The sequence below is a fragment of the Symphodus melops genome, assembly GCF_947650265.1.
Source record: "Symphodus melops genome assembly, chromosome: 1".
NCBI lineage: Eukaryota > Metazoa > Chordata > Actinopteri > Labriformes > Labridae > Symphodus > Symphodus melops.
In genome coordinates, this window is record NC_136691.1 from 21955894 (window position 1) to 21983595 (window position 27702).

Below are 27702 nucleotides of genomic sequence, written 5' to 3' on the forward strand. Positions count from 1 at the left end.
GAGCCCTGGATTAGAATGACATTTATGTCCCCCTCCCAGTTTGAAACCTGAAGCCCGGACCCCGAGAGCTCATCAAAGGCAAAAGTCGGTCCTCTGGGATTTCCCCCAGAAGCCCTGCTCTACATTTATGAATCAATGGTGACGTCCGCGTGAAGCCAAGTCGTCATGAGTACTTTACACAGGAAGGAACAAACTACTGTGTGTCCCTACTATGAAAACATTATCTGAGGCCAAAACATGGCTGAGAAATGAGAGCTGTAGTGATGATGGCAGCGAATGGCCAAAGCTGCCTTAATCCCTCCATGCTGTATTTACTTTTGTGTCACAGCTTAAACTCTCCACACCGTTGTCAAGGCTTGTTTGTGTCATGCGAAAAGAAAAAAAAGGAAAACGCTGCAGAAGTCTGGACTGAAGTCAAAATCCTTACATCAGTCAAACTTGTGTAACTTTTTGAATGAGCGTGTGGCACAGAGACAATAGCAGCTGCTCAGCCAGCCTCACACAGCAGCTCCTCCCACCCGGAGTAAACACCTCCCTCCTGCTTTATTTAACTCCCCATCCCGCCCTCGCAGAGCAGCACAGCTCACAGATCGAGGTGCCTGCACACGTCCACTTCTGTGTTGTTGTTGTTTTGTTTTTTTATCTCAGCCCTCTAACAGATGCTGGACTCTCTGCCTTGTGCCTCTTTGTCAGCTCTCTTTTATGAGCACCTATTTACGTTCTGAATCTTTTGTGATTATTAACAGGTGGACACATTTAAAGTCTGAACCTTTACTGAGCCAGAGAAATGAATTTTGATGAAATTCTCCAAGTGATCGGGGGCTTCGGGAGGTTCCAGAAACTCTTGTATGTATGGATCTGTGTGCCTCAGATATTTCTGGCCTTCCACATGTTCATCTCTGTCTTCTCTGGAGCTGTTCCTCCTCATCTGTGTCGCCCCGCCGTGCCTTCAGCTGATGCTGCTGCTGCTGCGAATTTCACCCACAGCCTTCTGTCGACCTCTGATGGCTGGACTCAGGTGTCCTGCGCTGCCTCCTTGAACCAGAGCGGCCTTGGAAATGGACTCCCCTCTGGGAGCTGCCAGGGGGGCTGGGAGTACAGCACAGAGACCTTTCAAAACACCATAGTGACTGAGGTGAGTGACTTGGCAACAGCCTAACTTTAACCCAAACACAATGAAGTGAATATCTATATTAACAGCTGCTGAGTGGATATGAGGACTCCATGGAGCTCGGGTATTTGGAGGGACTTAGCAGCGTTTTAGAGTCTCTGGTGACATGTGAGACAGTCTACAGATGGACTCCAACAGGGCAGGCATCTTTTAAGGCCTTCCTACACTCTGACACACTGCCAGGTTTTGTAACACATGAATTTGAGGAGGGAGCAGGAGGAGCGGTTACATGACCTGGAGGATGTGATTGTGTAAAGCAGTGGGACATGTGGCTGGCTCGTACCACATCGACATTTGATCTTCCAATTTACTCAACTTAAGGTCTAAATGTGAATATTCCTGAGGCTTGGTACACGTCCAGCTGTCAATAAGCCGGTTACACTCTCAACTTGCCTTACACAACTGCTTTTCATATGACACGATCTACATTATCTTAAAGGAAGAGAGCGCAGCATTTTACACTTAAATAAGCACAAATGAAGTTTATCCTCTGTAAGAATCTTAAAGACAAGTGCACGTCAAGCCAAGGACAATTTTGCCATTAAACTCTGCGCGGAGGCGATGGGAGAGGGTTTGGCGGTGTATCGCTGGAGCAGAACGGAGGCTCCAACTATGGCGGATGTGTGGCCGTTCTGGTTTTGTATTAAAAACAGGTGCTGCCAGATCTGCACACAGGCCTTTAGCTGTAGGGGAGAACTCGCCCAGTGTGGTCAGAGTAATTCCACCGCTGGCATACTGTACTATTCAGCACAGAAGAGTTACTGGAGTGCACAACATCATTGCATGCCTCTGTAGAAAGAGAACCCTTGGTCCGATGGCGGCTCGTGCTCCCTCTGTCACTCTGCTTCACACATTCAAACTCCTCTGCCTGGAAGTGACACACTGGCCTCCCCTCTCTTCTGCTCGGGTTTTGACAGACAGGTTTGTTCAGCACAGTGTGGGAAAATGTTGTGGACTTTGAATGTCGGACAGCCAACCACAAGAAAACGTTTGTCCGATTTGCGTCATTAATGATCACGTTACCGTAAGGTGAGCGTACCGACATTACTGGGACTGTCCTGTTTTCAAGCTTTCTGTCCCAAGTCGACACAAATATCTATCAAACCCTCATAAGTCCGTGTCCAGGATTTAACCAATCAAAACCATACACTGTGATTGCAACACTGACTTGTCACTAAATGTTGTCAGTTTGTGGTTGCTGCTGGGACTTAGCTAGCCTAGCTTATCAACCAACAGGACACAACGACAGGGTCCTGTTGGTCTCTCACTCTAAAGGAGGTCAGCGTTTTCTGAAGAGCTCCAGGACAGATGCAAAAAAATCCAGTGAAAACTTCAGTGAGGCAAATTTTGCCGACAGCCAACTTTTAGCGATCAGTGCAGGTGACCGATCTGTAGATGGATGCTTGTAGGTTTATGGTCAAATTTAAGTGTTCGGATTTGAAAGTTTGAAAATGTGGTCGACGATAATATTAATATATATATATGCTCCCATGTTGTCACAGTTTGTTGACTTCTTTTAACATAATGTATAAGATTTAATATTCTTTAAATAATTTCATGGCTCAATCAATAATTACTCTGTCACTGTGTGATGGTTTTATTCAATCCTGCCCAGTAGATTTTTTGATTTCACCTGATATTCAAACTGGAACTGAACCGTATAGTGACCTAACCTGAACCAAAGCAAGTGTTTATTAAAAAGTACATAAGTGTACATAAGTACATAGTGTATAGACACTGCTGATTTATATGTGATAGCCTGACAGACTTGACTTAAGACGTAACTTCCACACTTATCCGTGCTTCAATCAAACGCATGGGAGACGGGTAGCTGCAGGGCTGGTCACATTGGTGTTGTGTAATAAAGACCAGGGAGGAGACAAAGTGTGAGAACAACAGCTTGTTAAACAGGAATGTGGAACATACCTGGGATTAAGGAAGGTGAGAGGGCCATGACAATCCCCTTTGGGTACAGCGATACTTAGACTGAGATTCATGGTATCTGGACCTTTGTTGGGCCTCTTTATGTCGTTATACTGAAAACATAAAAATCTATATTTTTGAGGAAGCTCTCATGTGAAGCGTTTAATTCTCAAACAGTTAATAAAAAATGTGTTTGTTAATGATTCTGTCCTGCTCTTCTTGCAGTGGGATTTGGTTTGTGATAATGCCCACCTGAACAACCTCGGCTCCTCCATCTACATGTCTGGCCTCCTGGTTGGCGCTGTAGTGTTTGGAAGCTTGGCTGATAAGTAAGTTTGATTGCATGCTCGAGTCTTCAACAAGCAGCAACTTATGGTGTTGAAAAGTGATGTGCAAAAAAAATGCAATTCCTCGAGTGTCCACTTGAAACTAGGAGCAAAAGCAGAGGAATCCTAATTAAGTCTCATTTTAAAATGCTAATTTAAAAGCAGATATAAACATGTTTACTGCCAGCTTAATGGACTCATTGTTATTAATTATGAGTCAATTTATCTTATTAAAGGAGCAATATGACCCCTAGTGTTTAAAAAAGTACTGCAGTCTAAATTCTAAACATCACAGAGAGCTGCCCCCCCCTCTCTAGAGTGGACGCTCACACAGGTCACCATGTGGTGGACACTGTAGCTTCAGTGTTTAGCCAGCTCTGCATCGCTCTGTAAACCTTTCTGTGTTCTAACCTCTCTCCATTTTTAAAATCATCTCCAACATTGATCCTAGTTTGAGCAGCTTTCTGCTGCTGGAGCTTATTAGAAACATGCAGAGGCTTTTTAGCTCGGGTACAATCACTTCTATCTGAAGCAGTTCCACTGCCCGCTTCCATCGCTGCAACACCTGTTCACCTGATAACTGCTCTCATATCTGACAAACTGAGGGGCGTCCAAAACGGCCGTGTGGGGGGGCCTTAAAACCGTCTACCTTCTCTGGTCCAAACAAATCCAGAGCATTCAGGAGCAGAATCTAAAGTTAGAAGGAGGACATACTGACTGCTGGATTGTTGAAGAGAAGAACTTCAACACAGCATGGTACTGTATTGTCTGATCAGAGAGGATGTTCACGTTATCATTTCATTTACTACAGGTTGCATCTTTAAAGTGTTTTTCATAAATTTGCATGATTAAGGGTGTTGCTGATTTGACTAACATGTGGGCCTGTTGTAGCTTTTAACCAATGAGAGCTGCTTCAGCTTCACCTCTCTTCAGCACTCGTTTGGTTCCATAATGCTCTCTGCAGAATCCATCGTGAGAGGTCACTGACACTACGTCCATATTTAATACGGTCTAAAGTCATCAAAGCACTTCTGAAAAAATGGTGCAGACAACGCTTATAATTCACCATTGTGTCAACAATGTTTTAAGGTTTTATCTGACTGCCAGAATAACCACCTTTTGTAAATGTTTCAGGTACGGTCGCAGAATCATCATCCTCATCAACCTGGCTGTCCAGGCTGTCTTTGGAGTTGGTGCTGCCTTCGCCCCTAACTTCTACGTCTACACAGCTCTTCGATTTGTCGTTGGAACATCTATCTCTGGGGTCATCATGAACGCCTTTGTCCTCGGTCAGTGTCTCAGAGAAGCTCACAGCTTATCCTCATCTTAAAGCTGCCACACACTTCAATACTTTGTAAACACAGTCGGACATCCTCTTGGAGCTGAAGACATTTCAGTTACACACTTTTACATTTTGAAAAAACTTTTTAGATTCACACTTTACGAGACTAACGGTAGCTTCCTTTTGTGATTATTTCCGATGCTCCTGGTGTAAAAACAAACAATGACACAGAAATAGCCACAAAGTAGCTTTGTCGGTTCAGTTGCCCATTTGTGTGCAAGGTTTTGCTTAACATGAAATAATTCCAATTACCAATTAGTGGCTTTCTAAAGAATTCTCAAAAACATCTTCGTCCACGTGAAAATGTAAAAACCACACACACCAAGTCAAAAAAACAAACAATGTCCTTGTTGTGCAAAAACTTCTCACCTGTGCGCCGACGCGAGTGGCCGCACATTCAGTAGCTCTGTCCCTGTCGTACCCGTCTTGATGTGCTATTAGTTTGTCTTTGGCTCTGTGCCAACTTCTACTTTTATAGTTTTTATAGTACACTTTCAGTGTATAACTTTATGTATCCTATGGATACTTTTTCGTGCTTTCGGGAAAATAGCAGCGGAAAACTTTCTTATTCAAGGGAGAAGCTGCTCTAACAGCGGGACAAGCCGGCATCGTTCACCCGATACCTGAGGAGCTGAGGCGGCGGTACAGAGGCTGCAGAGCCGGCGCGAAGCTAAAGGCTAGGCTAGCGGCTAAGCGATGGAAGTACAAGCCCTCGGTTCCGGTGATAGTTATGGGGAACGTAAACTGTCTAACCAACAAGACAGACGAGCTGGCTGCTCTTGTGAGGAACAACCGGACATTTAGAGAGTGCAGTTTAATGTGCCTCACAGAAACCTGGCTGACTCAAAACACCCCGGACGCTAACGTGGATCTACCGGGCTTCACTACAGTGAGAGCGGACAGAGACACGAAACGCAGCGGAAAACGGAAAGGAGGAGGACTCGCGCTGTTTATTAACAACAGATGGTGCCACCATGGACATGTTACTGTGAAGGAGGCAACGTGCAGCAAAGACATCGACCTGCTGGCGGTAGGTCTCCGTCCTTACTACATGCCGAGGGAATTCTCCCACGCCACTGTTGTTTGTGTTTACATTCCTCCACGAGCGCACGTCGAGACTGCGTGTGACGTCATCCACTCAAACATCTCGAGATGTTACAAACACTGCACCCTGATGCTTTCATTGCCATCTCAGGGGACTTTAACCATGTTACATTGAACTCTACACTACCGGAATTTCACCAGTTTGTAAGCTGTCCCACCAGGAAGAACAGGACTGGTCGCCAAACATGGACACTACCTGCAGGAAGGGACAGAGTCGTCTGTACTTCCTGAGAAGGCTGGGGTCCTTCAACATCTGCAAAAAGCTGCTGCAGATGTTCTACCAGTCTGTGGTGTCCAGCGTCCTCTTCTACGCAGTGGTGTGCTGGGGAGGAAGCTGCAAGAAGAGGGACGCAGCAAGCCTGGACAGACTGGTGAGGAGGGCTGGCTCTGTGGTGGGCACAGAGCTGGACTCACTGGTGACAGTGGTAGAGAGGAGGACTCTGGACAAAATGCTCTCCATCATGGACAACACACAACACCCTCTGCACAGCACCTTCACCGGGCAGAGGAGCATGTTCACTGGTCACTTTAATGATAATCACCCTAACCATGTCTGGTTTCACCCTACTGTATTGTTATGCTACACCTGTAAGGGTTGACATGATCACCCTAACTAGGTCAAGTTTCACTCTATTGTCTTTGACACTTAATGCTAATCTGCTCCTTACTAGTTGGGTACTTTAATGGCAATCACCCTAATCATTCCTGGTTTCACCGTATTGTTTTGGACACTTAATGCTAATCACTGCTCCTTTATGTTGCTGAGCATTTTAATGGCCCAGTCTGCATCCCTAGAGTCTGCATCCCTATCTATCTATCTATCTATCTATCTATCTATCTATCTATCTATCTATCTATCTATCTATCTATCTATCTATCTATCTATCTATCTATCTATCTATCTATCTATCTATCTATCTATCTATCTATCTATCTATCTATCTATCTATCTATCCTTGCCATTCCTTTGAAATGTTTCATTTACATGACACAAGTCCACTAAGTGGCCTCTGCCCGTCAACATAGTTGGAGCACTCGCTGGTTTAGGTCGGCCATCGCACGAATCTTGTGAACAAGCAGTTAAAAACTGACAATGTTGTGGACAAACCACGAACCACCATCAGATTATCTATTCATTTACTTTACTTATGCATTAATTTTTTGTCTGTTGTGACTTTGCATTTATTTTGCTCTTTCTTCCCACTCTGACCTTCCATTACAAAAATCTCTATCCTGAATCTATTAAACACTCATTATCTGACTGTGAATCTCCTCCAGCTGATCCAGTGCATACAGGGAGGTACCTAAAGGTGCTCGCAGCCTTGCAGAACTGCATTTGTCAAACTCAAAATCTCAGCGTGTTTTAACAAAGAATGTCGCAGGTACTCGAGAATACTAACAAACTTCACTCAGGTTTTCTTTTAGCAACTGTTTGCCTAATGAAGCAGATTCACAGCTTCACTAAGTAGGTCAGGGAACTCAAGAAGGAACTCACACCTCTGTCGTGGAAATCTCAAAGCTGTAGCCAAATAAAGGAAGAAAGCAGAGGGAAATGTTTTCTCTCTGTTGTTTTTCCATCTCCTCAGTGTCCTGTTTGTGTCTCACACAGGCACCGAATGGACAGGACCTAGGCAGCGGATGTTGGCAGGAATCATCACAGACTACTTCTTCGGTTTTGGCTACATACTGCTGGCCGGCGTGGCGTACCTCATAAGAGACTGGCGTAAACTGCAGTTAGCTATTTCAGCACCTGGTTTCCTCTTCATCTTCTACATCTGGTGAGCACAGTGAAACAGAGTGTGTATCGAGGCAGTACTAAGTTCTCAAAAGTAGACAAAAACTAACGACAGACTCTATGTGTTGATTAGATTTCAATGAAATACACAGGAAGTAGATAAACCAATATATTAGTTTTGGGGCCGATATTGAAAATGGAGAGAGAGAAAAATCTGATACCGATATATCAGCTGATATCTTTCTTACGTATATGTTCGATCTTTAGAGATAGATTTAGATACATGCTAGTACTGAGTGTTTTTTTCTTTATATTTAAGGGTGTTACCAAAGTCGGCTCGCTGGTTGATGGCCAATGACAGGAAGGAGGAAGCATGGGAAGTGATCCAGAAAGCAGCTCAGATGAACGGGAACCCCCTCACCAAAGATCTGGAGATGTGCCAGGTAGAGGTGCAGCGCTTTGTTTATGCTTCTCTGCTCATGACATTTGTGTTTGAATGATCTTCTCCTTTGTTAAGCCTGGTCGATGTTGTCCAATTCAACCTTTAATCAGAAAGTTTGATAGGACTTTTTCAAAACAATTTCAACATAGACCATCGTTTGTTATATTTACACTTATAAAAGTCCAGACAGCCTTCAGTTTAAAATCCTATAAAGCTGCAGTCACACTTTATTTAGTGCTCCTGCAATTATCTCGATCATTTGAAGTCCTCCTGATCTGGGTGTTCACCTGTGAAGCCCACAGTGGGTGACTGTCCCTGTCAGACAGCAGGGTGACTGTCCCTGTCAGACAGCAGGGTGACTGTCCCTGTCAGACAGCAGGGTGACTGTCCCTGTCAGACAGCAGGGGGTGCAGGGTCCCCTTAGGTAAGACGGGACGCAAATAGAAAGATGCAGATTTTGAGAATAATGAAACAAAATAGAGAATATTGGCCTTTATATCGATGCTTGAGTTGTTAGATGGAAAAACAATAGCAACAAAATAGTAGTTAGATTAGTTGTGTTTTAGATACAAGTAGGGGAGGCTCCTATGACTAAAGGTAGGAAGCTTTATTAGTGTCATTATCTGCATGTTTGTCAAATGTATGCTAGTCCGTTGAAGGCGCCATGAGCTGGTGGGGACCTCAGATCTAAACAAACATTTGAAGCTAACTGCTTCTTAATGATAAGAATAATTCTGTCTCTTTAAACTATAGATTCTTTTTTAAAGAATAGACTCTTTGAGGGTGAGGACGATCACATGTTTCTGTTTCTTTGTGAAGCTTGTTGTTGTTCCTGGGGTGAAAATATTTTAAATCAAATAATACGCAGAGCAGAGCTTTAAGCCAGAAATGGAATCAGGGAGGAAACTCTGTGCTGTGCATGTTCTCCATCAATCAATCTTGGTGTGTGGAGCGCAAACTCATAACAGATGTTATCTGGAGACGCTTAACAAAAAAGAGCTGACTCTCAGCGGTGCAGCTTTTTTAATACGAGCAGCTTCTTTAAAAGACAGCTGCAGGAAAGCATGCAGCAGATAAACACTGTTAAATTCACTACTAAACACTTTTGATGTTGTGTCTTTGAAAGTCAAAGCCTTACTGCTGGTGATTCCTCTCACCACAGCTCAGTGTGCACGGTGATTATTGGTCAAACCTTCCGAGGATTTGTTTCGCTCACGGTCAGATATTCAGAAAATGTCACAGAGCTGCACACTGTGAACACTGTTACCGACCTGCTGTACATGCACACACGTCTCTATCAGTGATTATCGTTTCAACATGCAAACTAGTGAAACAGTGCAGTGCTGTGTCCCTTCACCAACCTCTGCGTGTCTCCTTCACCAGGTCTATAGAGTGGAAGAGAAGACAGAGGTGAAGAGAAAATACTCATTCATCGACCTTCTTCGAACCCCAAAGATGAGGAAGCAGTCTTTGATTGTGTTTTACCTCTGGTGAGTACGAGCGGAGCTTCTCCTTCTCCTTCTCCATTAAAGCTTCAGATGAGTGGACTTTCCTCCAGCACTGGCTCGCTCTAACCTTCATGCCAAGTCAGTGAAGGAAACCCACAAAACATAGCTTGTTCCACTTCTCCTCGGTCAGCAGATGCCCCGACTCTCCTCCTTTGGGTTAGTATCTGCCCTCCCCTCTTTTTCTTCTCTGGGAGAAGTCAACCTCCAAGTAAAGCCAAAGTGCAAAAACACCAGCTGGCTGTAGAAACACAGGGAGTCACATACACACCTATTCAAAAAACAACCTTTACGTTCTGGTTCATAAAACCAAAGAGGTGTGATTATGTCTCCATCAGCACACACTGTACGGAGGGGGGATTTTATAAGACTTTTCACAATAAGGTGCAAAGCTGACCTGATTGACAGGCGGGCGAGATGTCGACTGCCTTGAACCCAGCTCAGCTCTCAGCCTATCGTCAGGTTGACTGAAAGTTAGGCTGAGACATCATTTCCATCATGAAGACATCGATGGGACTCCACTCTCACCATAATGAAGCACCATTAAGTGCAAGAGGCGTACAGAATTGTCCTCAGCTTGAGCTGCAATCACCTGTGTCCTGCCTTGTGTTGGTGTTGGTTTTGTGTGTAATTCTGCTCTTTGTTTCATAACAACGTTTTACGTTTCCACTTTAGACAAGAGCAACTGTCTCACTACAGGTTAAACTGTGTCGTGCTCCACACAGGCAGCAGAATGCATATTCATCAGTCCACTCTGTCTTAAACTCACCATGTTCAGACTCCACCTCTCGCTTTGTGTCAAGTTTGGAGCACGCCAGGATTTTTGCTTTGTTTTTTGTTTTTTTCGCGTTGTTGTAGCTAATGATGAGCTGTGTGACCGCCGTGAAGGTTCGATGTTCGGTTTACCCGGAGCGAAGCAGAGCGAACGTCTGCCAGATATCCAACTTCAGACTAACTTCCTGCAGAGGAAAAAAATCACTCGTGGAAGAAAAATAAGAAGCACTCACGACCATAATGAGTTACCATAGTAACGTTAAACAGCAGCTGATAGGACATTTGAACTGGGCACGGGGTAGATACGTGATTAGACACAAAACTGGTATATTGATATTTGTCTCAGTCCATATTTTATTATGTTTGGGTCCGAAGCGGGGCCGGAGTCCGCCAGTTGAGGACCCCTGTCATAGACCCCCCCCCGGTCTCCACAGTTCCCTCTCCCTGTGGTCCTGTTTGACTAGAAGGGACAGAGACACCAGCAGATGAGTGCTAATAAACATCAGTAAAGAAGATTCTCAGATCGATTTCAAGCAAGGAGAAGCATCTCACAGTTGATACAGCTTTTATCTGTTTGTGTAGAAAGTCTTCTCTACAGTCTGCTGCTCCTCCTTCGGTTGTACTCTGAGGACAACACTCAGTTATTATGACTTGGCTCAACACGGCCTGAAGAACGGACCTCGTCATCAGTCTTGTGCCGCTGGGTTACATCTTTTTTGGCATGGCAGCTTGTGGTGATGATATGCTGTTAATCCCACGAGGGGAAATTCAATTTTACAAAGTTGTTGACACATGCTACACACGCACAAACAGGATCCTGTGAACATGCACTAATGGAGAGAGGTCAGAGTGACAGGGCTGCCCACAGTGGGTGTTTGGTGCCTTGCTAAAAAGTACCTCTGCTGGGTGCGCTGTTGGCGCAGCGGTAGCGAGCGCGGCCCATGTACTGAGGCTCAGTGCCTTGCGCGGCCTCGCATGTCTCTCCCCACTCTCTCTCCCTGATTTCCGCCTCTTTTCACTTTCCTATCTATAATAAAGGCATAAAGGCCAAAAATAAATCTTTAAAAAAGTACCTCTGCAGTGCTCAGGAAGTGAACTGACACGGCTCCAGCGCAGCCACCAATTTCCAGATTTAGTCTCCACCAGGACAGATACCAGCAACCCTCCAGTTCCTAACCCAAGTCCCTACAGACTGAGATACTGCTGCCTGATATTTAGATCTAAAATATTCTTAAAAGCCTTGGTTTACTAGGCCATAACTTCAGGACTTTAGTGCTGTAGACCCACCAGAACAAGTCCTTAGATTACTGCTTGTAGCTTTTGACAACAAAAGACACCAAGAGGATTTGGAAAGTCAGGATTTAGTGACAAATTGACCCAGTTTGCCACACTGTGGCCAACAGAAAAATATATTTTGGTCCATGTAAAATTGCTAAAATCTAACATTTTGTGACTCTAATCACAGCTGCATCTTTGACCTAACAGAGACAACTAAGGAAAAGTGATGGTCTGTGTTCAAATAACTTCCTATTCCTTTATAGTGAATACACCTATGTAGTTTGTGACAGAGCCACAAAAAGAATGAATGTTTCAAAATGAGGAAGGAAAGAAGATTCAATTGAAACATATAAAATAAATATTATTCCATTGTAGTGAAAGAAATGATGTAGGGGCATCAATTAACCTGTAGGAAAAGGGAGGAGGGAGGTGATAAAGGGGAGGGGGAAAAGAACGAGAGCCCAGAGGGACCAGGGAACAGGTGAAAAAAAGGAAAGAGAGTTCAGTGCCAGGAAAAAGTGTTTCTGCAGCTGACAACTTAAATTTCATATGCTGTTGGGATATAAAGTGTTTAGAAAAAATAAACGGCGGAATATGAAAGGAACAAAGCAACAATCGAGACAATAAGGAATTTCAACTTTCATTCATTCATTCCTGGACACGCGGCTCGTTGACGAGGAAAAGTTTGGCGATGCCAGGGAACGGGACATTTGCTCTCCAAGGATCCGGGTGAGATCGCTTTTGTTTCCCTTATTTGTGGCCTGCGTGGGAATAACCCTGTTTGGATAATTATTTTTTTTTGGATTACGTCGCTTATTTTTGATGACGAAACGTTTGGGATGCGCATACGGCCGCACCGACGGAGGATTTATTTTTGGATAAACGGAGACTAAGAGACCGTAAAATATGAACTTTTGTTTGCTTTATGTGGTTTTCGTTTTGTGGTATTGTTGAAGTGATTATTTGGGGCGTTATTAATTGTTTTATTGTGTTAATGGTCAGTCGCATGACAGATGGGATAATCCCGACAGTAATTAAATTGAATTGAGTTTGGACAAATGGTTTAATTGTGGGTTTAGTTACTTTAACGACAAGTTTTCTGATTTAAGTTAATCCTTCCCTGAATCCCTTGTGTGAGTGAATACAACCCTTAAGGGGTGAGTGTTACAGATGGTGGCCAGTATGGGGGCGAAGGGATGAGTTATGATTTAATTTGTATGGTGTTGAAGAAAATATTGTTGGAGATACTGAACTGAACCATGAACAATTGATACTCAAAGGTTTTTTTTTCAATTTCAGAGATTATATTTGTTTTTTGTTTACATTGCCATTCAAGGAGTGACTTTAATTTCAGAAAAAGGTCAGTCAGAATATGGAGAATAACGAAAATATTAGAGAGATTGGGGAGGAAACTGGTCCGGCTGAGGTGACCTTTAATGTTGATACTGAAACCAGAGTTTCCACCCCTACATCTGTACATGAGGTTAGGGAACAGCAAATTGATAACACTAGGGAGAGATGGGTAACCAGAAGAAATCCTGTGGGTGAAGTAACATCACTAATTAGCTCTCTCTATTTATCAGATGCAGAAGAGCACGAAGACAGGGAGTTAGAGGGTGATGTTTCCTCTTACTGTGCTCTCCCAGCTCTTACGGCTATGAGTACAGAATTGGGAACAGTGATTGAAAAGGTAAAGTCCTTGGAAGCTGATTTTAGAGATTCCGTCAGTAGTGCCTTAAATAGAGAGGAAAATAGATCAAAATGTTCAAGCAGTGGAACATGGACTGCTCACAACTCTCAAGGATTTTGAAGAACAGCTAGTGGGATGCTTACAACGACGTGATGAGAAGTGGAAGACAGAATTGGATCGACTGAAGCGGGCCAATCTTACATCTGCTCCAAGATCTTTAAATGGTTCTGGGCCTAGTTTGTCCCAGGGTCATAGTCATTTTACCCCGTCCCAAAATCCACCTGCTGCTAGCAGTCATAATCCAGTGTCCTCCAATGCAGCCATTCAGCAGTCAGGCGTACCCTCTGTTACACCATCAAGCACCGCTTTTGGGGAAACACAAAATCCATTTCTTCTGGCTGCCGAGCCAAGGGCAGCTCAAGCGACTCTCTCTGCTGGGAACCAGATCCAAGTAAGGTCAATGGACACTGAGTTTGAGTTGCAAACAGTGACGTTTACTCCTTCTGCTGGGATAAACTCTTCCATGCATTCAAACAGACAGGTTTATTCAAAACCTGCAGTACAAATGGAATTTCCTTCTTTCAGTGGATCCAGAGAGGTAGGAGATGTTCTGAACTTCGTGGATCACTGTGAAACTTTTTTGGCGGTACGGCCTTTAAATGATGCAGAACTGGTGGGAGCCTTATCCAGTGTTCTTAAAGGACCAGCCCATAGTTGGTGGAGTGTAGCCAAAAACAAGATTCACAATTGGAGAGATTTCAAAGAAGCCTTCCATGTAGCTTTTTTGCCTCCCGATTATTTGACTGAAGTAGAAGAGAATCTGAGAGATATGGTGCAATTACCGGACCAATGTGTGAGAGATTTTGCGTATGATTATCGGGCTCTGTGTTTGAGGTGGAAGCCTGAGATCTCAGAGTCCGAGTTGGTCAGGAAAATACTCAACAACTGCAATCCTAGAATAGCGGGCTGTCTTAGAGGTACTGTCACTACGGTTGAGCAACTGGTGTCCATAGGAACGTTAGTGGAGAAAGACTGTGCAGCAGCAAAAGAATATTGGAGCAAAGTTGATCAACAGAAGGCAAAAGGAAAAATTACAAAGAAACCACAAGAAAAGTGGACCTCGAAAAAACCTGCTGATGTGGTGACCATAGTGCAGAGGGGTAAAAAACCATCATCTCTCTTACATGTCCCAATAGGGATAAGAGGGATGCATTGTAGTGCTGTTTTTGATACGGCCTGTACCTATTCCCTCTTACGGCATAGTCAGTGGTTGAAAGTGGCAAGGGAAGGGGAACAGATGAAGCCAAGTGAGAACCAAAGTTTTGCTCTGGCTGATGGTAAAACCTGCCATGGAGCTTTGGGAAAGGTGTCATTACTCTATGGCTGGCATGAAATGATGTGGTCATTGGACACATATATCATTTCTGATGATAATCTGGCATTTCCGATTATTTTAGGATTAGATTTTCTCAGCAAGACCTCAACCATAATTAATATGGGAGATCGAACATATGGAGTGAAAGGACCAAGGGGCTATACTTTTCACCCATTCCTGACCCAACAGTCAGAGACTCTGGCGTCCCGCCCCAGTGTCAGTCTCATCATGGCACTTCCACCAGGGGAAATTGGTGTCATGCAAGAAGAACCTGGTATAGATTTTGCAGACCATCCGCCAATGGTTAGAGATCTCTTAAGGTCCTGGCCAAAAGTTTGCTCAGGCAAGTTGGGGAAGACCATGGTCGAAGAACATAAAATCTTCACCACTGATGAACTTCCTGTTCGGTGCAAAGCATACCGGGTGTCACCACTTAAGCGTAAGATTATTGTGGATCAGGTAGAGCAGATGCTTAAAGATGGCATCATCGAGCCGTCGCAATCAGCCTGGGCTTCACCAGTGGTTTTGGTCCCGAAACCTGACAACTCTCCGAGGTTTTGTGTCGATTTTCGGCCTCTGAATGCAAAAACCAAGCAGGATGCATACCCCATGCCCCTAATTCATGACTTGCTCCAGTCACTGCACGGAGCAACAGTCTTCAGTACTCTTGACTTAAAGTCGGGGTACTGGCAAGTAGCAATGACCGAGGAGAGCAAAGCTAAGACAGCTGTGATAACCCCAGTGGGTCTCTATCAGTTTAAGTGCATGCCATTCGGGCTGAAGAACGCTGGTGCCACATTCCAGAGATTGATGGAGAAGGTGTTGGGAAAACTGAGGGGGAAAATCTGTTTTGTTTACATCGATGATGTAATAATCTTCTCTCCCACGCCGGAACAGCATCTGAAGGATTTGAATGCTGTGATGGAGAAACTTCACAAGGCCAACTTGACAATCAGTCTAAAGAAATGCAAACTCTTCTGCAAAGGATTAAAGTTCCTCGGGCATGTGGTTTCTGAGAAGGGGGTTCAAGTGAATCCTGAAAAAACTATTGCAGTGACATCCTATCCTATACCAGCGAATGTAAAAACACTGCAGCGGTTTCTGGGGCTTGTGGGGTGGTATCACAAATTCATTTCTCATTTTGCAGACATTGCAGCTCCCCTACATCGTCTCACAAGGAAGAATGTGGAGTGGATCTGGAGCGAAGAATGTCAGAAAAGCTGGGAGCAGTTAAAACAGGAAATGGTCACTGCTCCTATTCTAACACAACCCAACCCATCCCTGCCTTTTGAGGTACACACCGATGCTAGTGATGTAGGCTTAGGAGCAGTGTTAGTACAAACAACTAAGGGGGAGGAAAAAGTGATCGCCTATGCTTCCCGGGGGCTGAGAGCGGCTGAGTGCAATTACTCCACATCAGAAAAGGAGTGTCTTGCAGTGGTATGGGCAGTTGAAAAGTGGCGACACTATCTTGAAGGAACAGAGTTCACGGTATACACAGATCATGCCGCTCTTGAATGGGTAGAAGTGTTCCCCCTGAAAGACAGCAAGGCTCATCGCGTCACAACCATCTTGAAGGAGGAAATCTTTACACGCTTTGGAGTACCACAGGAGTTGGTGTCGGATAGAGGACCTCAGTTCACTGGCCATGAGCTGGCTAATCTCTGTAAGATCTGGGGGGTAGCCCAGAAGTTCACCACAAGTTACCACCCTCAAGCCAATCTCACAGAACGGTCCAATCGCACAATTAAGACCATGATTGCCTCATATGTCGGAGACCAACACAAAAATTGGGATCAGTGGATCAGAGAGTTCCGGTTTGCCATCAATGCTGCACAGCATGAAACCACTGGTCGAGCCCCAGCAGAACTGGCCCTCGGAAGAACCCTCAAAGGTCCCCTTGAACGAATGATTAGTTTGCCACCTTCACCTCAGCAATCTCCATATAAACTTCTAGAGAGGCAAAAACAAATGGCTGAACAAGTGAAAAGGAAAGTGGGTATCTGTCAAGCCAGACAAGCTAGATATTATAATACCCGGAGGAGAGGTGCACAACTCCTATCGGGAGATCAGGTTTGGATTCGTACTCACCCACTTTCAAAAGCATCAGACAGTTTCTCATCCAAGCTAGCGCCTAAGTGGTCAGGTCCAGCTACAGTGATAAGGAAATTAGGTCCCCTAAACTACAAAGTACAATGGAATGACCAAAATAAAAGATCAGACACAGTAAATGTGGTCAATCTGAAACCCTATTTTGGGGTTCAGCCTCCGGTACCTCCGGCTGGGGGGGGGGGAGGAGGATCTGTGACAGAGCCACAAAAAGAATGAATGTTTCAAAATGAGGAAGGAAAGAAGATTCAATTGAAACATATAAAATAAATATTATTCCATTGTAGTGAAAGAAATGATGTAGGGGCATCAATTAACCTGTAGGAAAAGGGAGGAGGGAGGTGATAAAGGGGAGGGGGAAAAGAACGAGAGCCCAGAGGGACCAGGGAACAGGTGAAAAAAAGGAAAGAGAGTTCAGTGCCAGGAAAAAGTGTTTCTGCAGCTGACAACTTAAATTTCATATGCTGTTGGGATATAAAGTGTTTAGAAAAAATAAACGGCGGAATATGAAAGGAACAAAGCAACAATCGAGACAATAAGGAATTTCAACTTTCATTCATTCATTCCTGGACACGCGGCTCGTTGACGAGGAAAAGTTTGGCGATGCCAGGGAACGGGACATTTGCTCTCCAAGGACCCGGGTGAGATCGCTTTTGTTTCCCTTATTTGTGGCCTGCGTGGGAATAACCCTGTTTGGATAATTATTTTTTTTTGGATTACGTCGCTTATTTTTGATGACGAAACGTTTGGGATGCGCATACGGCCGCACCGACGGAGGATTTATTTTTGGATAAACGGAGACTAAGAGACCGTAAAATATGAACTTTTGTTTGCTTTATGTGGTTTTCGTTTTGTGGTATTGTTGAAGTGATTATTTGGGGCGTTATTAATTGTTTTATTGTGTTAATGATCAGTCGCATGACAGATGGGATAATCCCGACAGTAATTAAATTGAATTGAGTTTGGACAAATGGTTTAATTGTGGGTTTAGTTACTTTAACGACAAGTTTTCTGATTTAAATTAATCCTTCCCTGAATCCCTTGTGTGAGTGAATACAACCCTTAAGGGGTGAGTGTTACAAGTTCACTCAGAGTACCCTACAACATACTGTGAAAATTAGTGTACAGCCAATGGTCACTATCTGAACATTATATACCATCATGCATTGTGGTTCAAGCGTTTGACTTGACTGCTCTCAGATGGACAGGAGGAGTGACCAGCGCAAACACAAAAAGACAATATAGTTTATCGTTGAAGCCGTTTTACTGCATTAATAAAGAGTGAAGGATTGTCAACGTTTGTAACGTTAGTTGGTCCTCATAATGATGAAAACACAGGACCAGAGTCTGTGAGCGTTAATAAATTAGTTTTTGTCCGAAAATATGTTTCATCATATATCAAATTCAATATTTATTGACTGTATAAGAGTAAGTGCATTATATAGTCCACTATATATACACAGCCAGCAGGGAGTAGGGAACGAGTGGGTGATTTTGAACACAGCCATGGAAAAAACAAAGTCATGGTGGTGTTGGAAACATAAATGTCTGGTCTGAAATGTTTGGATATCCATCCTAAACTATACCGATATTTTAATCTGGACCAATGTGATTGAATAAATGGACAAGAATGTGTTGATAAAAGTAGAATTGATACGTTCTAATAAATGATTATGTAAAGCCTGGTTCACACGGCAGGATAATTACGCCGATTTTGGCCCCGATTCTCCCCTTCTGATAATCTTAAGGACGCCCCGATCATCATAAGATAATCTTATAAGATCATCCTGCCGTGTGTGGTGTGTTCAGACTGCTCTCGTCTGGTCGGATGAATGTCGGGACCGCTCCGATCTCAAATCGGGGATATTCAACATGTTGGATTGTTTTGGCCCGATCTCTCATCATGTGTGGTGTTTCCCCCTGAGGAGAAAACGAGCACGAGCCTGTTGACTGTGACGCGTAGCCAATCAGAAAGCGAGGTGACGTAGTAGGGAAAACACCGGGAGCAAAACTACTCACCTCCATATCAACATGTAGCAAGTACAGCTCATGCTCCCGTTGTCTCCGCTCCTTTGACCGACGCCTCTTTTTAAAACGTGTTTTTCAGATAAAAACAGCACAAACGATCCCTGTCACATCCTCTTCATCCGTTTGTTGACTCTGGAATCACGTCTGATCTCGAGAGGTTTTGCGAGATTTCCCATCTGATCGGGGGACGTTCACGAGTGAAATCGGTTGGTGTGTGGTGTGTTGATGTTGCCGTGTGGCCGCACACCACTCACTGTACGACCGAAACTGTAAAACCTCCGATTATTTATCGCCATGTGTGTGGTCTCTCAAGTTTGGGAAATCGGCCGACAATTTTAAAATCCTGCTGTGTGAACCGGCCTTTATCTGTTCTTTGAGAATGTAAATTATACAACACAATTCTTTTCTTGCACCAGCTAGGCCTAAGTTCAAACAGTAGTCTCAACATCTTGTAGATCCATATTGTTTATGCACGGCAGTGATGAAAAACAGAAATTGTTTATTTTCAAAAATGGAACCCAGTGATGTCATCGCTGATGTCAGAGATCAAAGGAAAAACAGAATCCTTTGATGTCACAGCCAGAGTTTATAAGTTGGGGTCGAACACAGACACCTATCATTAAGGATTGTCAAACGGACAAAATTAACAGGACCATTTTCTTTATCACATCATTAGTTAACATGGCCACAAGAGGAAGAGCCGAGCTTCGACTATATGGCGGTAGCATGCTGGGAGACTGCTACATGGTGGAGGCCGTCCTCGGGGAGGGCGGTTTTGGTGTTGTCGCCAAGTGTTACAACATCAACACTAAAAAGTGTGTGGCCATCAAGGTCAATAAAAACAGCCCTGGAATTTATAAGCAGGCGAGACATGAAATTAACATCCTGAGGCAGCTGCATTGTCTAGATCCAGACACAAGCAACATTGTTCAGTGGAACGGCTTTTTCTTTGATAAGCAGAGAATCTGCCTGAACTTTGAGCTGATGGATCTGAGTCTGGTTGATTACATGATGGACAGACCAGAGAAGACTCTCCCAATGTCAGAGGTGAAAGATGTGCTGTATCAGGTGTCCATCGCTCTTTCACACCTGAGCTCCATTGGGATTGTTCATGCAGACCTAAAACCAGACAACATCATGGTTGTAGACCGCCACCAGAAGCCAATCAGAGTGAAGCTGATTGACTTTGGTCTGGCAAATCATGTCTCTGATTTTGAGCCAGAAATGTGTGTGCAGACCATCTGGTACAGGGCACCAGAGGTGTGTCTGAACAGCCAGTTTAATGAGGCCATTGACATGTGGTCTCTGGGTCTGACAGCAGCAGAAATAGCTGTGGGATACCCTCTCTACCCCGGCGACACGGACTATGATGTACTGAGCTTCATCATAGCGACTCAGGGTCAGATTCCGGACCATGTGCTGGACAAAGGACCGGCCACGCGAGATTTTTTTAATTATCTCCGCGATGACTCACAGTGCTGGAGGTTGAAGTCTCAGGATCAGTACCGTTATGAGACAGGGATCCAACATTCAGACCCAAGGGACCTTTGCCTTAGTAGTCTGGATGATCTTGAGAAGCTGATGGAAGAGAACAGAGGAGCCAACAGTGATCACGGTCTGTTAGTAGACCTGATCAAAAGGATGATGCATTTGGACCCAGACCAGCGTATCAAACCCCAGGAGGTCCTGCAGCATCCATTCCTGACTGGCAGCGTTCCTCAGAGCTCTAGTGTTGACGTCTGCGGCGATCTGACCAATGCTCAAGAGGCGGTCCCTGAGACCAATCAGGTGCCCGCCTGTCAGGAAGTCCGCATTGACATGGCAGACATTGAAGAGGATATTTCTGAGCAGAGTCAGCAGCCCTCTTGTTCTGAAGTCTGCATTAATATGGCGGACATTAAAGAAGCCACCTGCAGTGTCCAGAGAGGAAACACAACCCAAGTTGCAAAATCAGAGAACGTCTGCTGGTTCGGAGGAGCCATCGAATGGATTAAGAAGACGTTCCAATCCTTCCTCATGATCCCCCACAGGAGGCTTCAGAGAGGAAATGCAACCCTGGCTGCAGACTCTGAAGATGCTGAGATCCAGCCAGAGAGAAATACTGAGGATGTCGGCTGGTTTGGAAAAGTTGTCAAAGTGATTGCAGACACTTGGCGATTCTTCTTCCGCAGGGCCGACGAAACACCGTCAACCTCTGGTACGAGTGTTTGATCTACAGAAAGGAGGTTCCTGGTTCAAGTCCTCAGTAGGACACAGGCCTTTTTCTGTGTGGAGTTTGTATGATCTCCTCATGCATAAGGGGGTTTTCTCCGGGTGCCCCGGTTACCCCCACTGTCCAAATACATGCCATAAGTTAATTGGTGACTCTAAATTGAACAAACAGGGTTAAAAAAAGACCATTAGTAATAATGATAATAAAATAAAATTAGCATATCATTATAGTAAACCATGCCATGTTTTTGCTGAATCATTAAGTCTGAAGTCTAAACTGTTAAAGAAATACTGTCATAGTTCTGTATTGTTTATGTTGTTTTTCCAGTTATTTTGTATTTTGGTTTCGTTCTCACTCTTTCACAGTGTTGTTTGTTTCCCTTGACTTTCTTTAAATGTTTCTCAGTTCAATCTTAAGTGTTTCCTGTTTTATTTTGTAGTTCTGGTCCTCCATGTTGTCTTGATTGTCCTCACCTGTGTCTTGTTGGTCAAACCTGTGTTTGATTACTCCTGTGTGTATTCAGTCTGTCTTTCTTCCTCTCTCTGTCAGTTCATTGTAAATTGGCCTATGTTCCTGTTGTATGTTATATGTGTCAGTCGCAGTGTTTTCAGTTTCTTATGTTTCCCAGTCTGGATTATTATTTAGTGCGTTTTTTGATTTCAGTTTTATAAATCTCTTTTTGTTCCAGCAATCCCTGTTTTTCATAGTACGAGAAAAACAACTTTCTCATCAGGAAACTTCAAGAATGTTGTAAAAAAAAAAATCACAACACAGGATAGTACACTTATTGGTTTTACTTTTATTTTACTTTATTCAAAGAAAAAAATAAGGAATCAATAGTTACTTATGTAAATTCACAATGACTTTTCTTTATATACTCACATACGTTTACAAAACTATTTTTGAAGGCTTTTATTGTTTATGTCTCAAATAAAACCAGGCCAGAGTCTGCTTGAAGAGGTCGGACTCGGGCACGATTCAATTGTGCTGGAGTGCGGTCCATGGGAGATGTGAATACAATCATACGCATAAAGGAAGTGGACCGCGATTTGATGTAATTCCAGGGTGTGAAATACAGTGGGGTCGAGGGGGGTCTGAGACCACTTGATTGACACTTGAACGCCCCTCAAAGCCTTAACAGCAACATTTTGGGGGGTCTCTGGGAAGTAAAAAGACAGACTCTGCAGTGAACCAGAGAGAGCGATGTCCGCTGTTTGAATGCAAAGCACACAACTACAAACAATGTATTTTCCCATTTTGTGAAGCTGCTTGCTGCAGATGTTATTCAGCTCTTTCTTCTTGGGTTTGTTGCATCTTGATAGGAAATCTCCCGGCACGCAGGTCCAGGATCAGAACTTTTAAAAATGTCTTGCATGCACGGAGCAACTGTTGGCAATTATGTCCGTGCAGCGTACTGTGTCAGCGCTGCACTGCAAGTGCGAGTGTGTCTGTCATTAAAATAATTGTGTTTGTGAAAGTATTCAAATGCATGCATTCATACATGTATCTGATGAACACTTGGGACGTTAATAAAAATAACCGATCATACTTGTATTTCAGAAAAGGCAGAAATTGGTGCGTAAAAACTAATCAGAATGCAGGAAAATAAAAGTTCACTGTTTACACTACTGTAAACTGTTTCTGGTGATTTTTAATTTTTGTTTTGCCATGAAGAAGATAGGGTATGGGTGTTGTTCTTACCTGCCTGTTTTCCCTGCAGCCTGAAAGTTGACGTCATGTCAGGCTACAGATCTGGAGATCTCCAGACACGCCTAACCTGTTGGTGAACACTATGAAACTATTACACTATTATACACACCCGCAAAAAAAGGTTCAGGCCCACGATTTGTTTTTTTACTTAAAGTCCTGTGTTGACAGGCCCCCAGGAATTTTGCACCCTGTGTAATTCTATGAAGTAATTATCATTTTAGAAATGAAGAACATCCACTGTTAGCACAACCATTGCTATGGGCGGGCCATAGGGGGCCGCCCCCTTGTGTCTCTTAAAAACATGACTTTCATTTTCATTTTACATTGTCATAGATGTTAATTACATCTTGCATTCTTTATTAGTAAAACACTAAAAATATTAAAAAATCAATGGCGTGAGTCTTTTTGATTGATGGGAATCTACACTGGAACAGCCTATCACGGCCATTCTAAAAGACAGTTAGGCTACTTACGTGACCTAGCCTATGTCAGTGTAGCCACTCAACCGTTGCCGTCGATTTTTGAAAGCTGGATGATTTTGGGCCAGTTTACTCGCTTCAGTTCATATCAGTAAGTCCAGGCTATGCCGACGGTTCTCACAGCCTACACCGTTACCCTAACTTCAGGAGCTTCCACAGCAATGTGTGAAAACTCATTTTCCACGTTTTAAAAGCGTCTTCTCAGATCATCGGCGCAGCATGCTGCACAGACGCACGGCCCGGGTGACACAGCTCACTCACAAGTTTAAGTCTGAGTGGACAGATAGATTGATGAGGGGGTTCTCCAACGTCGTCTCCAGCTGTACTCAGAGGAGGGACTGGTGAGAGGACAGCACTCAAAGTGCCGGTAGTTTAGAAGTTTGTGTGTGTGTGTGTGTGTGTGTGTGTGTGTGTGTGTGTGTGTGTGTGTGTGTGTGTGTGTGTGTGTGTGTGTGTGTGTGTGTGTGTGTGTGTGTGTGTGTGTGTGTGTGTGTGTGTGTGTGTGTGTGTGTGTGTGTGTGTGTGTGTGTGTGTGTGTGTGTGTGTGTGTGTGTGTGTGTGTGTGTGTGTGTGTGTGTGTGTGTGTGTGTGTGTGTGTGTGTGTGTGTGTGTGTGTGTGTGTGTGTGTGTGTGTGGTCAATGCACATCCCTCTGTTGACTGCTTTAATATGCAATGTTTGAGAGATGCTTCTTCTGTTACATTTAACGTTGTAGGCTATAGTCAAGTGTTTTTTGGATATCTTTAACATTGCTTCTATGTAATGTGGTAAAAATATACGCACTGTAGGCTAATTGTGAGGTCTGGCGACAGGTCTGACTGTTAGCAGGATGGAGTCAGTCTGCAAGTGGTTGCCATGGTTCTTCTTTCTGTTTATTGGTGGATTTGTAAATCAACTATGAGCATACTGCCACCTGCTGTATCGGACTGTGTACATGCACAAGTGTACCTGGGTTAACCACGTTACTACTGTGAACACAGAGTAGCAATGGGCACTGTACCAAACAATCCAATGTGTAAACGCCCTTAAAGACTGAGCTGTGTGTAAAACGTCCCTTCAGAATAAAAGACTGTTTTATTTCATTCCTTTTAGGTTCGCCAACGTGCTCGTGTACTACGGCCTGTCCCTCAACATTTCTGACTTCCAGATGAACATCTATCTGACCCAGTTGATCTTCGGCCTGGTGGAGATGCCCGCACGCACCATCACCCTCTTCACCCTCAACCGCTCCCGCAAGATCTCGCAGCTGGCATTCCTGGCTGTGGGCGGCACGGCCTGCCTGCTCACCATCTTCATCCCCAGAGGTATGAACACAAATCCTTCAAACGTGTGACGTCCCTACTTATTGTCAAACAGTTGTTGCTTGGTTGGAAATCTATGAAATGTGTGCAGGCTGTGTAAAGAGCATGACTCTTCTTCTTCCTCTCCTGTAGAACTGTCTGTCATCAAAACCGTGCTGGCCATGATCGGGAAGTTTGGCATCACGGCCTCTCTCTCCATCATTTATGTGTACTCAGCTGAAGTGTTCCCCACTGTCATCAGGTAACTTTACTTCTGATGGAAAAAGTCCTTCAACTCAAGCCTGCAGTGTTAATATCAAACTTTAGTGGATAACAGGTTGTTGTGTCTCCCATAGTTTGAGATGTTTTTTTATTCCTTTGCTCGCTCCTCTGTCACTCACAGACAGAACGGGATCGGTATCGGCTCCATGTGTGCTCGGACCGGAGGAGTCCTGGCTCCCATGCTGTACCTACTGAAGAGCATCAGTCCTCAGGCTCCCATGTTTCTGTGTGGCCTCTGCCCTCTGCTGGGCTCTGCACTCACCCTCATGCTCCCGGAGACAGCCAACAAGCCTCTGCCCGACACCATCGAAGACGTGGAGGGCTCCAGTCTCAGGTTTTTGGACACGACCACTTTGTGTTCACCCAAATCACATGACCATTTCATCTTGAGATATTTGTCTGACGTGTTTCCGTCTGTCTCTCTGTCAGTGAGGAGGACGAGGGGGGTGACGCAGGGGGTCTTTGAGACTCATCTGAAGACAACAGGCGGTGTCTACAGCAGCTGGATGGACTGATGAACAACAGCAGCACACAGCAGGACTTGTTTTAAGTCTTCATGTTCTTTAGAGGTCGAGATGAGACTTATTTTTGTATTAACCTTTGTAAGATACACAGATCCTAAACTTGTTTACAACAGTTGCAGTCTAAGTCTTCAACAATTTTATGACTAATTATGTAAAAATAAGTGTTTTATACATCGTTGTTTTATATCATTGTGTCGTTTTAGGACGAGATCATTCTCCTTCCAGGTCTTTATATAATGGAAACATCCGGGTGCTGCCTTCATATTACGTCACCAAAGAGTGAAGTCTAATAATGAGGAGGTATTCAATTATTGAACCACTTCAGTTAGACACGATTAGACATTAAGAGACAACTTTTCTTTGAAACTATCTCAAAATCTTTTTGTTGCCGACAGGCCGTTTAGAGATTTCCCCCTCATGACATCACAAAGGGCAGTAACCCCTGCAGTTTGTTCTGCCCTCTGAGTCGGCCTTCTCACCATAAACAATAGGACATGGAGCGAGAACGCCACATCCCCAGACCCGATGTCAACTCATAACGGCGTTCTCTTTCTAATCAGCAGATTGCAAGTCCTTCCAGAGAGTGCCGCTCATTTACATATTTAAAGCTACAGACACAGAAACAGCCTGTTCTGAGCAGGGCTGAAATAGGCTGAAAATATAGACATGATCAAATACAGGATCAGCGTGCTTCATTCTGCAGACCAGCTTTGAGTAATTCAAATGCTACTGCACATTAATTTTGGACCTTATGTCCTCCCTACTTGAGTCAATAGTTTATATTTGCAGCTGTTCTGTTTTTCATCATGTCGTTACCTCTGACCATAAAACCAGCTCTCATGCAAACTCCACTCCACCACAACTTATCTGAGACTTGGTGTGAGATGATGCACTCCCAGAGAAAACACTTCCTGTTGGTGAGTCATCTGCAATTGTAGAAGGCCCAGCTTTTTTTGCTGACAGACACTTTGAGCGCCTGACTTTAAAATACATCTGTCCTTAAGCCTGGCAGCTGTCAGAGTGATGACGTTCGTGTCAGAGGGAGAAAGAGAATTTCTCCAATTCACCCAATGTGTGTTTATTGTTTAATCACCCAAGATGATTTATATTCTGGGGGCTGGATGGGGAAGCTTTGAGGGGCCGGATGTGGCCCGCAGACTGCCAGTTTATGACCTCTGGTATAAACTATGCAAACAAGCAGCTCCACACAGCCGGGCCAGCCACAGCATGACATTAACAGTCTGACTGATAAGGGATTTTTTGTTTTTTTAATTAACTGATATAGGTCATCTACAAGAACTGCCCTGAGTGTTGTGCTGTGCCTATCAGCACCTGTGTGTCCAGCCAGACTCAAAGCTGATCCTTTGCGCTTACTGACATTGTTTTCTTTTTTGTAGATCCTTGCTCATGTTGAACTCACTGTTCAAACTGGACTTTTCTACGATGAGTGTGTATTTATAAAGGTACAAAGAGAACTGCTTTCTTTATAACTTTTTCAAGGATATCTGACATCAGTGCACAGTTCAAGTGCGGACCGTGTTCTCAGTTTGTGATGCTCTGCCACATGTGCTGGGGGTGGACTGTAACCTGTGGAGATAGTAAAGCACTCCAAGCGACATGTTGACAGTATTTTAAATGACTCAAAGCTTTGTTTTCTACATTGTATGTTTTTTATAAGGTTCTTTTTTTGAAAATTATTGCCGATATCAACACATCCCTGATATGTCTGTTTATGCTGATAATATCGTGTTACCAGCCAACTTTTTTAATCAGCCTGGCTTTGTTGCTGTGACTTATTTGTGTATTGTATGTTTTGTTCATGTTATATCTGCAAACAAACCTCATGCCTGTTACCTCTTGAGCACTGCTGAGTCGGGGCTCTGAACGTCTGGGGATCGCTCTCCTCTACCTCGAGCTTTAAATCTGAGACTTCTAAATGTGTGTCTGAGGAAACACTGACACCTCCTGGTGCTCACTGAGTGTCTCGTCTCTTCTGTCAGCTCACCATTACAAACTTGAAATACTGTGCAAAGTAAAGAGTTTAAATGTTCCCCTTGGCTCTGACATGTTGTGTAACATTGTGTTGATGCATCTGTCTTCTTATTTACATTCATAAACAGATTTCACAGGAGGAAGGCTCAAAGGGCCGTGACTCATGTTGTTGTGGGAAATGTTTTCATTGACTTTATTTGTACCATGAAAATACATAAACATACATCTGATGATGTATTTTCTTTGGGTAACAAAAGCAGGCAGTACCAGGAAGTGGATTACAAAATAAATTAAAGGTAGAATTTAAGTCTGTGAGTCCCTCATGACTTGGCAAAGGCATTGTCGGCCGAAACGTCAAATAAATCTTTTTGCTTTTGGAGTTGAGGGTGTGGCATTTATCTCTTCCTCCTATTGTGTGCTCC

General features: G+C 43.9%; 2 protein-coding genes across 3 annotated transcripts in view; both read left to right on the plus strand.

Annotated features, from left to right (window-relative positions):
• tube1 (tubulin, epsilon 1) overlaps positions 1–763 on the plus strand; it is a 29097-nt gene extending 28334 nt beyond the window's left edge. The window contains exon 13 of the mRNA XM_079360559.1: positions 747–763. The gene's annotated coding sequence lies outside the window, so the exon portion shown is untranslated. The remainder of the gene's footprint in view (positions 1–746) is intronic.
• Positions 335–27659, plus strand: LOC306834527 (solute carrier family 22 member 6). Of its 2 annotated transcripts, XM_079360493.1 has the most exons (10): positions 335–1135; positions 3320–3423; positions 4555–4709; positions 7476–7644; positions 7921–8044; positions 9427–9533; positions 24295–24506; positions 24636–24744; positions 24886–25098; positions 25194–27659. In XM_079360493.1, exons 1-10 carry the CDS (start codon positions 788–790, stop codon positions 25228–25230), a joined length of 1578 nt encoding a protein of 525 aa, XP_079216619.1. In that variant the 5' UTR covers positions 335–787; the 3' UTR covers positions 25231–27659. The 2 variants fall into 2 exon arrangements, with proteins under 2 accessions (XP_079216619.1, XP_079216618.1); XM_079360492.1 differs by having other exon boundaries at positions 24886–27659.
• The last annotated feature ends 43 nt before the right edge of the window (positions 27660–27702 follow it).

Coding starts and splice junctions, on each gene's coding strand:
- LOC306834527 (XM_079360492.1), top strand. CDS start 788: ATGAATTTTGATGAAATTCTCCAAGTGATCGGGGGCTTCGGGAGGTTC. Junction 1,136..3,319: donor AAAACACCATAGTGACTGAG/GTGAGTGACTTG, acceptor CTCTTCTTGCAG/TGGGATTTGGTTTGTGATAA. Junction 24,507..24,635: donor CACCATCTTCATCCCCAGAG/GTATGAACACAA, acceptor CCTCTCCTGTAG/AACTGTCTGTCATCAAAACC.